This window comes from Abramis brama (genome assembly GCF_963993115.1).
Source record: "Abramis brama genome assembly, chromosome: 1".
Lineage (NCBI taxonomy): Eukaryota > Metazoa > Chordata > Actinopteri > Cypriniformes > Leuciscidae > Abramis > Abramis brama.
Window position 1 is genome coordinate 57,504,366 of NC_139963.1, and position 12,560 is coordinate 57,516,925.

At 37.6% G+C, this 12,560-nt stretch overlaps 1 protein-coding gene across 1 annotated transcript; it reads left to right on the forward strand.

Moving 5' to 3' along the window:
- Positions 1–1,242: 1,242 nt before the first annotated feature.
- Positions 1,243–11,808, forward strand: LOC311081789 (uncharacterized protein; the record flags this gene model as incomplete). The annotated part of the gene is made up of 11 exons (XM_084112461.1): positions 1,243–1,264; positions 1,627–1,644; positions 1,733–1,812; positions 2,084–2,136; positions 3,308–3,347; positions 5,344–5,411; positions 5,527–5,616; positions 5,738–6,051; positions 6,203–6,384; positions 6,814–7,028; positions 7,096–11,808. 10 exons carry the CDS (start codon positions 1,243–1,245, stop codon positions 6,838–6,840), a joined length of 894 nt encoding a protein of 297 aa, XP_083968587.1. The 3' UTR covers positions 6,841–7,028; positions 7,096–11,808.
- Positions 11,809–12,560: the final 752 nt, after the last annotated feature.

A 12,560-nucleotide genomic window follows, 5' to 3' on the forward strand; every position in this document is an offset into this window, starting at 1 on the left:
TTCGTTTATTATTTTGTTAGTTTATATAAACCTTAATATTATTTTATTTGTGATTAAGATTATTATGCCTGATCATTGTGCCTCAAATAAACTTGAAAGATTATCTTTCACTGTATATGTTTGATTGTATGTTTGCATACCATTTGCTAATTCGCCAGGAAAAAAACGCGCTTTTACCATCTCAGAAGCACTAACGTTAGCTATGGCCGTATCAATTTCCAATCTTATGTCCTTTTTCTTAGACGATAGAAAAACCATAGATCGAGGAGAGAACCACTATAAATCTGGACATGAACAGTGCAGCTTAGATTCTGGTTTACTTGCCGGTATTGTAAGGGCCAGCATGAGGGACAAGGTCGAGTTAGTAAAACTAGGGAGAGATAGAGGAGTTATAATAGTGTTCTATGTATTTAAGATAGCTATACAAATAATCTCTGAACAAGCATAACACAGTTCAATTCCAAACATTTAATTTAATAGTTGTATATAATTATATATGTTGAATTTAAAGAGAATTGTCAAAAGCAAATGCTTATTATAATACATTATAATTAAACCATATATGTTCCCTAAATAAACCATATATACTCATTTTGTTAACATTTTCTATATGTTTTTACCTGGTAATCCACAAGCCCCAATGTGAGAGCCAGTGTAGTAAATTTTATCTCACATTCACATTACTGTGAGCTGACTGGAGTGTAGTTACAATAGTATACAAGTAGTATACAATAGTTTAACATTTAATTTGTGTATTTTTCAGACAGGCAACTTACAGTGCATTAAGGCTATACATATCAGCGTGTTCTCTGGGAATTGTCCACGTTTATATAGCACATTAAATATAGTTAACATTTACTACTAAAATAACAAAGATTAATATCATTGTTACCTAATGCCTTAACTACCGGTAATGCTGTTTACAAATACAATCATATTATTATAGGTGGGTAAAAGCCAAGTTCACAAGGTGCAGGACCCACCCTTTCTATAATTATATCCAAACAAGTTACAATAAAAGTCAATAAAACCAGGTATTATTTTGAATATTTTAATTAAACACATTTCTCAACGTAACGTTAGCCTTTAATAAAACTGCAGCGGATCTAATCTATTAAACAGTGGCAAAGTAAACAAGCTTTTAGATATTTTAAGAGAAAGACAAAAGGTATTTTAGCTGTTGATTTGGTTATGAAAAACGTTTATTCTTGCTACTGCTAGCCTTTTTTTACTCCATCTGGCATGAACCCAGAGTCTCCGCTGGGTAACATCGGACGGAAAACAAACGAGATTTCATTCGATGACTTGTGGTTGCATCCCGGGACAAAACAAAATTAACGTTATGTATATTAACTGAAAGGTAAACTTCTAAGAACGTGAAGGTGAAACGCGGGCTAGTGAGAGATTTCATGTTTGTCATGATAGCAGCACCTGATCTACTGAAACAAGCTGTCCAGAAAATGAGAACATTTAACAAGGACATGCACAAAGGACCTTATGTCCTTTTGTATCCAGACTGCTCAGAGGTGGTTCTTGTGCCTGGGTCAGAAAGGTCATTTAAATTGGCAGAATATTAAAAGGAAATAGGAAAGGCATATTCTAGGATTACTTTTTTCATTTGCCTAGAAAAACACTATAAAAGAGGTTAGTGGATCTCATAATTCAATATTTTTTACATATTTAGATACTCTGCTGGAGGATAAATAATGGTTGTTTGATTTATTTTTTTCAGAGTACGATACCTCAGACTCTGATTCTGAAATTGCCATCACAACAAGGAGCACAGCTGAATTCAATCGAGCTGACACTTTGGTACATCAGTTATTTCTCTTTTTTTAAAACATTTATGTATGTTTGTATTTATTCATTTTCATATAATTTATTAGATGTACATTGCATTTTAAGCATAACATCAATGTCCTGGTCAATATTTTAGTGGGAAAAGGCTTGTTTTGATTATTTTGCAGTTACTATTATACAGTAACACAGACAACCATTCAGCATTGATATATACTGTAAGTGGTAATGGAAAAATAATAGAAGCTGTTGAAAGTTGGTGATCATTTTATCCGTTTCCTCTCAGGTTTTTGAACCACAAAATCGAAGTACTCCCAAATACAAACTGGAAGATGAAAGGTAGGTGTTGCACAAATGGACACAAAGGAACTTTCAGGCGTGCATGGGTTGAAATTATTTCTTTACTTCTTGACTGGAAATGATAATAATAATTCATATTTTATTGGGCTACAGTGCTTTCACTACCAGGTAAAGTGCAATTTCACATTTTTTTTTCATTTAACTCACAAAACTGATAAAACTACTAGCAGATATTTCACTACTTATTCACATACACATTATACATGCATGTATATTGCTGCACATAAGCTCAACGTTGCTACATGCTATCGGCTGTTTCTGTAACTGACTGAGGTGCCCCCTCGCTCCCTACCTAAAGGAACCACAGCTGTCTGTGAGCTTTACTTAACATCACAGAATAAACCTACTGAAATACAGTTGCTCTTGCAGGTGAATAAACACAAATTAACCAAACCATTAAAAAAAACACGTGAGAATGAAGTGGGGGGTATCCACTGTCCCACACTATTGTCTATCCTACATAGGTACTATAGGCCTTTATTGAAGTGGCACGGTCATCCAGAACCAACTAAAAGAACTCCGACACGTTTCGGCATCTAGCCTTTGTCTGGGAGTCAAATAGATGTAATGAGAGACAATGGGTTTCTTCAAGTGGTAATCAACCAATAGAAAACTTGGCTGTATACAAAATGTTTACATGATTTGACTATTGCAGGCCTGAAGGACACCTGCTGGTTTTAAGATGTTTACAACACCCTCTCTAGCCCAGAACGCTTTGGACACTAGAAAAGACCCATTGTCTCATTTCATCCATTTGACTCGCTGACGAAGGCTAGATGCCAAAATGCATCAGAGTTCTTTTAAATTGGTTCTGTATGACTTGGCCACTTGCAATACAAGCATTTTAATAGTTACAAATTTGTAGTTTGAGCTTTCTCTTATTTTATACCTTTTCCATTCAAAAAGAAACTCAAACAAACTCAGATTTGAGTCCAGGATGCGCTCCTATCCACATGTTCTTAAGAAATAATTTATCTTTAAGTTGTTGATGTGATCAGAGAATTTGCTCGGATGAACTTGAAACAGAAAATACCATATGTATGATGTGATTTATAACAAAATAATGTTTTTACTACTACATGTTACTCAAAACTACCTTATAGCTTTTATCATGGAGCTAATCATTTTAATATGTTTTATCATGTTTCAGAGATGCACCAGGACAATCATCAACAATTCAGCCAGGACAGGTAATAAGGCAGATTGTGGCAGCATGACATTTCTTGCTTTCAGTGTTGTCGTTTCAGACATTTTAATCTGTTTTTCCAGGGCCGGCCCTGACCAATTTGCTGCCCTAGGCAAGATTTTACCTGGCGCCCCATGCATCACAGCCCATTTCACCCTGTCATTGTGTTCATGATTTAGCATATATATATATATATATATATATATATATATATACATACACACACACACACACACACACACACACACACACATTACAGCAGAACTGTTTCCAACACTCATAATAAATCATCATATTAGAATGATTTCTAAAGGATCATGTGATTGACCGGATGTCACATGTGACACTGAAGAATGGAGTAATGATGCTGAAAATTCAGCTTTGCATCACAGAAATAAATGATATTTTAAAGTATAATAAATTGAAAACAAATTATTTTAAATTGTAATAATATATCACATTATTACATTTTTTTCTGTATTTTTGATCAAATAAATGCAGGCTTGATGAGCAGAAGAAACTTCTTTCAAAAACATTAAAAATAGTAATGTTTCCAAACTTTTGGCCTGTACTGTATCCCCCCAAAACTGCACAACTGTAGAGTAAAACATTAATAAAAAAGTGATAATAAAAAATGCGTCTTAAAACTGACATGATTGTTACAAAATCACACAGTCTGGGGACTCAGAACTCAGAACAACTGCTAACATTAAGTTTAAGGTAAAAATAACTGCCATGAAATTATAGTATCTTACTCCTATGCAATAAATTGTTCATTCACTACATCACTTTACCTCTGTCTTTATCCTCTTCTCTTCTTTTTGGCACTGTATCTATCGCAGACTATGCTCATTTATAATGTGTCATGTAAATTCGGCCTTCCGTCACAATCAGGAAACTTTCACCGTGTCTAGAACTGGCGCGAGCTGCCAGGCCCGTTTCTACGAGCTGTGTGTTAACGGAAGGCTTGTTCGACTTCATGCAGCTCTGCGCAGACCGATCGGCGGCTGACTTGAAGCAGTGCATGCTGGTTAGAAATTTTGTCCGACTTGATACAGCGCCGACACCACGTGACTGTGACGTGTGCCATCAAAGTACCGCGAGAGCGAATCGAGAGTAGCCGGAGAACTCAGCCAGCGCAGCTTCTCAAGAGCAGCTGCACTGGGCTGCACGAGCTCTGATGACGACACAGCTGTTCCACGATTGGCCGGATTCACCGCATGACAACGATCACGTGTGTTTCGTGTTTATTCGAAGACCTTAGTTCCTCTAAAGCTCACAAATCAGTTTTGTATAACAGTAAACACTCTTTCATGTAGTTGTGATGGTATATTGTGTCATGTTTATCAAATTAAAACTGATTAAAAAACGTAGACTCCACTTAATTGATAGTAGCTTATGTTGAACTTTATTCTTGTTCAAACAGACGCTGTATGAAGCAGTACATAATGAAAATGTCTCTGAAACATCTGTGTATTATTTGGCAAATATTGCATTTATTTCACTTCAGCTGTGGTAAAGTATGCAAACACCACGTGAGCGGTCACTACGGGAACCAGAAAGTGTCCGACTTCACGTCTCCGTTTGCAGCTCCTCCCCGCCTGCACGCGGCTACTCTCGCCGATCGTTACATCCAGCCGCAGCCAATGTCGAACACACCTAAAAGCAATGCTGTCTACATTGGATGCGGCGTCGGGCACGCTACACAACAAATTACCAACAACTGATCGCGCGCGCGCGCTCTGTTTCTGACGCACTTCAAGCACTCAATGGGCGGGGGAAGATTGAAGAGCCGGAGATTGAAGTTTTTTTTTTTTTTTTTGCTTTATTTGGTAGTATTTCGAATTAATGGTTTTAAAATAGTAGCCTATTATAAAAAAAAAATATGTAAAAAAAAAAAAAATTCACTCGTTCACTCATTCTGGCGCCCCTATGGATGAGTGGCGCCCTTAGCATTTGCCTATACCGCCTATGCCGCGGGCCGGCCCTGTGTTTTTCAGATAGTAATATCTGATGCTGAGGATCTGGATCCACCTCAAACAAATCCAGAAAAAACTTCTTGCTACAAGTAAGGAAAAAAAAGAAGATAAAGACTGACATAATTTTGATTTATTTAAATGATTACATGGGGAAGACATTTGTTTGTAAGATGTTTTTACATGGAAATGGTAATTTCCCAACAGTAAATACACAGACCTGTATTCACCAAATGTTGAGCAAGAGGACGAAGAGCCGGTTGCTGTCAATGTGAAGAATTTCCAACACACAGCAATGTAATATGACAGCTTTTGAATATAGCACTCGTAGTTACTAGTAGCTAGTACTTTTTTCACTGTACAATAGTTCTGGTATATCTGGAATATCCACAAATGAAGTCACTTTTTGTCATTACAGAGAGGAGACGGACATTACATTACCTGACATCGTAGCAAACCTGTCACTTCCTATTGATCATAAAAAAGTCAGCCGGTTCAACATCTCAAGGGCTAATGTTTGGGATGGGGCAGTCAGAGGTTTCAAGCGTACAACATATTCTGAAACCTGTGACATGCTGGTGAAATTTACTGATGATACTGGTGTTCTGGAAGAGGGAATTGACACTGGTGGTCCAAGACGAGAGTTTTTAACTCTACTAATGAAACACCTAAAAGAGTGGCCCATTTTTGATGGACCAGAAGCACATCGGTTCCTGGTCTACAATGCAAATGGTATGCATATTGGTTAGATGTGTACTATAGGCTACTAATGGTTGGTTAATGCTCATTGACCACATATATATCACATGACATATGCTTGTATATTACAGTATATACAGTAATGCATTGTTTGTTTTATTTTGCAATATGAATTAATTCACAGCTGTTAGGGAGGATGAAGCAGGAAACCTGGCAGGAAAGCTGATTGCTGTGTCAGTTGTGCATGGAGGTCCAGGACCCCATTTCCTGTCGGAAGATCTTGTACATTATCTTGCAGGCCAGCCTTCATTCAAAGCAACAAATAATTTAATAACTGATGAAGAAATAGGGAAAGCTTTGCAAGAGGTGAGAATATCATAAGGCTACGGTATGGTAGGGCAGAAGTTTACATAGTTCCTGCAGTGTTTTGAGACAATGTTTACTTATATTACGTGCAGAATTTATTTCATTAATTTATTAGTTTTCGATAGTGTAAGATTACACCATGCTTTCTGAAGGCATCGTTTGAGTGCTCAAGCCACCCAGTCGTCTGTGTCATTCCAGTCTTTTGTTTCTATGTGTTATACTTACAGTCTGTACCAATTAACATTTAACGTGCAACGCAAAAATAGGGTTTCTTAAATCAATTTTCAACACAACCATTTTTCCCCCCAAATGTATGTTTGTTAAGGTGGATAGTAATTGTAGAGAAGAGAATATTTAATTGTTTTCTTTAGATAATTTAAATTCAATTGGCACTACACAGCAGTGAAACTATGTTTGTGTTCACTGTAGATTCAGAGACGGTCTTTCAACCCTTGAGTTTTTGAATGCACTACAGCAACACCTTACTTTGCTGGCCCCTGTCCTGTGCCACTCTGAAAGGCGACTCACTGCTTTTGAACTTGAGAGTCTCTTCAAACCTGACCTCAGTCCTTCGGGGAGTAATCGAAGACTTAAAGAAAGTCAAACCATGGCCTACTGAGCAGACTATCTCCTTGATTGTGAAGGTTTGTTTTTTATAACTAGTTAAGAAAACACATGGCAATGATGTATCTGAATTGTTTTTCTTTGCAGAAGGCCAGGCTGCTGTGTCTGTGGAAGATGTTTTGATGTTTGCTACTGGGCTGTCTTCACTTCCCCCATCTGGCTTGGAACCACTGCCACAAATAGAGTTCCTGGATGACTCTGCATTCCCAATGGCAAATACATGTTCAAACTCCTTGAGATTACCACTCCTAGACTCATACCCTTTGTTTAAGTCACAAATGGACTTTGGAATTCAAAATAGTCCAGGTTTTGGCTGTTTCTAGGCTATATGATGGATGACCCCTAGAGTTAAGACTCTGAAAAGTTGTTGTTAAAGGGATACTCCACCGTTTTTTCATAATAAACTGTTATTCCCTTAACTAAGACGAGTTGATGCATACCTCTCTCATCTCAGTGCGTGCACTCAATCGCTCTGGCGCGCGGTGACACTTTGATAGCACTTAGCTTAGCCCAGTTCATTCATTAGGGACCAAACAGAGATGAAGTTAGAAGCGACCAAACACCTCCACGTTTTCCCTATTTAAATACAGTTACACGAGTAGTTACACGACCAAGTATGGTGACACAAAATTAAAACGTGGCGCTTTTCTAAGCGGGTTAAAAAGGGTAACTATAATGTATGGCGTAGTGTTGCTTTCGTCAACGAAAATTATGACGAAATATTGTCGTCAACGAACCGTTATCACCTGACGAAAACGAGACGAGACTAGACGTAAATGCATGGTCATGTGACGATGACTAAAATACATGTATAATGCAATATTGTTGACGAATAAAAACGAGACTAAATGTGGTTTAAAAAATAAAAACTATGCTAAAATGTCTCTTCATTTTCGTTGACCAAAACGAGACGAGACGAAATGTAACGTCACGACGAATGAGAGAGTTGTGCGTGAATTCTGGATTGCGATCTGGTCACCCGATTATCAGCGAATTTAACCATATATTACTCCATTAGTTATTCTATTAAAATGTCTCATTGATATATTTGACACATTCATAATCATTACTTTTGCTGGTTCTTTGTGACAGCTGTTATGTGCGTTATTGGCAGCGTCTCTTGTTACATGAACACGTATCAGCGCCAGAACGTGGAGATTTTATTTTAGAGTAGATATAATCGCACAACCTATTCGATATTTTATAATTAAATAAACTAATCGAATATCCAAAAATCGTGACTCATCCCTGCATGGAATCTCTTGTTTCTTTTCCCAAATCTTCACTCACGTCACGTCTCACCCATTTTCTAAAGGTATTATAAACGTTTCTTGGTTCGCTTTTAATTAGGCCTATTATATTCGTATTCTTTACTGTGGTAAAGTAGAAAAACGCTGTAGGACAGATAGCCTACATTTCTACTTGCATGTCAAATTCTTTTTAACACAGTTTGTGCTTGTTATATTAGACATTGGGCGCGAGTTTAGTTGTAAAGCGCGTTTGACACGTGTGGGTGATTTTTAGTTTCACTTTCTCTGGCAGCGCAATCTCAAACACAGCCTAAATATCTCGCCCTTGTGGAGGATAAAATTCGCTCTTCAAACCAATTTACATCAAGTAGAAAACACGAAGATATCATAAAGAGATCGATATCTTCGTGTTTTCCTGCTCGTGTCCCACATCCCTCTCAAAGCGCAGAGTGTATCACGCGTCTTTGTGTGGAAATATAAAACGAGGTTTTTTTTTTTAATAACCCCCCAACCACCGCCGGTAGTTGGTCCATTACCGCGGTGGTAAAAAAAACCTGCCACCGTCACAGCCCTAAATATAGGCCTACTAAATAGCCTATAATAAGATAGCCTTGTTTGAAATTCTATATTGACTGGGTTAAATAGAATCGCATTACTTAAAAGAGACTAAAATACAATTTTCATTGACTAAAACTAGACTAAAATGTCATCAGTTTTCGTCGACTAAAACTAGACTAAAATGTCATCAGTTTTCGTCGACTAAAACTTGACTAGACTAAAAAGAGTATGAATGTGACTAAAACTAATAAAAACTAAAATGACAGCCTGACACAAAGACTAGACTAAAACTAAAATTAAAACAGGCCGCCAAAAACAACACTAGTATGGCGGAATAGCACTTTTGGGAGCACTTCGACTCGGCGCAGTAAAATGTCACGTTTGTTCTATTGACAGAAGTGAGAGGAAGAGGATCAGGCGTGAGAAAAAAAAAAGAAAAAAAAAGAGTTAAATTAGCAAGGAGACATTGAATTGTTTATTAATAAAATGGTGTTTTCTGTGTCGCTGCAAAGATGAAGTTGACGATGCGGACGGGACTTGCCATGAACGCCAGAGAGAAATGCACATTTTTGATTACATAATCAGAGAGTAGGCTAGCCTATTTCTTTTGGTTTTGAATATTTTCGTTTAAAAGTAGACATTTCAAGCTTTCTATAATAGATAGCCTATATTTCTCAAATCTGTTTCGGCGTCCTCCAGACAGTTCACGTGCAATGCAACTTGCATATGCATTATGCAAGTGATCGCGCCGGCGCCATATTACATTGTCTGCTATGTATTTGCTTCTTATTTGTGACCCGTCACGGAAACCAGGGACACAAGTCGGCAGCACAACTTTCGAGCAAAATGAGAAAGAATCGTTTTTTTTCAAAATTGGTGATTTTCATTTTTTTGCAGAATCTGTTAGTTGAGATCACGAAGAAGCCTCTTCATGTTTGATATAGCAGTATTGGCATATTTAAAAGCGTACATTTTGAGTTTGAAATCGACTTGTTTTTCGGAGATTCTAGCATGCAGTAGGGGCGTGTCATTGTCGTTGTGTATTTCCATACTGAATAAGCCGGCGTGGCTACTTATTATGCAGCGCTCTGGCCGGCTCTATCTGATTTCAAAATTCAATGAACATGGACGCCAATAACATAACGATGTCCAGCAATCGATTTAAATTGTAGCTTACATGGGGTTTAATTTGTCGTTTAATGAAATGTAGCCTAATACATGTTGTCAGTGCCAATTCATATATCCGCCCACTTAATCGACGTGTATCTAATGGTCCAGTGGTAGTGCTTTTGCCAGCCATGTCAGAGGGTGTGAGTTCGAATCCGCCCTCTTATAGGTTTTTTTTCTCGTATAGTTTTTTTCTCTCATCAAAACGATTATTTTCATCAGTGGTTGTATATCAAGCAGGGACATGCAAACGTATGCATTATGTTTTGTTATTTCAACAGAACGAATAGAGAGTATCCGCAACGCAACGGATTGAAGCGCGCGTCGAGTGAAGACAATGCGGTGTGTGCGAGCCACACGAGAAAACACTGTATCTGCGCCACTTTGATCACTTGGAAAAATCTAGGAAAAATCTAATTGTTATTAAAACAGAAAATGTTGCTATTAATAAACAAAAACAATTTTTAAAGCTAGGTCTTCTAAACATTAGATCACTCACACCTAAGGCAGTTATTGTAAATGAAATAGTCACAGATAATAGCTTCGATGTACTTTGCCTTACTGAAACCTGGCTTAAACCAAATGATTATTTCGGTCTAAATGAGTCTACTCCATCTGGATACTCCTATAAACATGAACCCCGTCTGATTGGTCGTGGCGGCGGTGTTGCAACAATCTATAGAGATATTCTCAATGTTACTCAGAAAACGGGTTATAAGTTTATTTCGTTTGAAGTATTGTACTAAATGTTACGCTCTTAGATGTTAGAAAAAAATACATATTATCTCTAGCCTTGGCTACCGTATATAGACCGCCTGGGCCTTACGCTGATTTCCTAAAAGAGTTTGCAGATTTTCTCTCAGATCTATTGGTCAATGTAGATAAAGCATTAATTGTTGGAGATTTTAACATACACGTAGATAATTCAACTGATGCGTTAGGGGCTGCGTTTATAGATTTATTAAATTCCTTTGGGGTCAAGCAAAACGTCACCGGAACAACTCATCGGATCCAACCGATATAGATATCATTCCACAAAGTGATGATGTCACTGACCATTACTTGGTAACTTGCATATTACGTACTGCTGTAATATGTCATGCGGCGCCGCGTTATCGACCATGCAGAACAATCCTTCCATCCACCATAGATAATTTCTCAAATTGCTTATCTAATCTGTCTCAGCTGCTGCCTGAACCCAAACAAACAGATGAACTAGAAGAACTAACTAGCACTATGAGCACCATTCTCTCTAGAACATTGGATGTTGTTGCACCCATTAAATTAATAAAAGGTCAGAGAGAAAATTAAAGCACCATGGTACAATAATACTACGCATGTTCTAAAGAGAGAAACCCGTAATTTAGAGCGTAAATGGAAACAAACTCATTTAGAGCTCTTTAGAATCACGTGGAAAGACAGTATGTCACGTTATAAAAAGGCCCTAAAAGCGGCCAGGGCTGAGCATCTCCGCAAACTGATAGAAAACAACCAAAACAATCCTAGGTTTTTATTTAACACCGTGGCTAGACTAACAAATAAACAGACATCACCCGAACAAAATATCCCGTTACAGTTTAGTAGTAATGATTTCATTAACTTCTTCACTGAGAAAATAGAAAACATCAGAACCACAATTGTAAACGTTCAATCCTCAATCGCGCCTTATAATTCAGCCTCAATTATCACCCCGCAAGAACAATTACAGTGCTTTACAACTATAGAACAAAAAGAGTTAAATAAACTTATCACTTCACCTAAAACAACAACATGTTTATTAGATCCTATACCAACTAAACTACTGAAAGAAGTGTTACCTGTAGTGGAAGAGCGTAATATGCTATCAGTTTCTGATGCAGAAAAGTTAGTTCATGCATTCATGACCTCAAGACTATATTACTATAATGCTTTATTAGCTGGTTGTCCTGCATCCTCAATAAACAAGCTACAGTTAGTTCAAAATGCAGCTGCTAGAGTTCTTACTAGATCAAGAAAATATGATCATATAACACCGATTTTATCATCACTGCATTGGTTACCTATAAAGTTCCGTATTAATTATAAGGTATTGCTACTGACTTATAAAGCCCTAAACGGCTTAGCTCCAGTCTATTTAACGGATCTTCTATCGCCCTATAATCCATCACGCGCTTTAAGATCAATAAATTCTAAGCTTTTGGTCATACCTAGGATATCCAGATCAACCAAAGAAGGGAGAGCATTTTCACATTTGGCTCTGAAACTCTGGAATAGTCTTCCTGATACTGTTCGTTGCTCGGACTTGCTCTCCCAGTTTAAAACTAGATTAAAGACGCATCTTTTCGGCCAGGCATTCATATAATATTGTTAATCTTACAGTTCAAACTACAATCCGACCTCTAGTTCATAAATGCCAAAGGAGAACTGGCCCCCGACTGAGCCTGGGTTCTCCCAAGGTTTTTTTTTTTTCTCCATTAGGTCACCTGATTGAGTTTTAGGACACCATTAGGTCACTTGATGGAGTTTTTTCGGTTCCTTGCCACTGTTGCCTTTGGCTTGCTCAGTTGGGGATATTTTGGGGATATTTAATTTTTATTC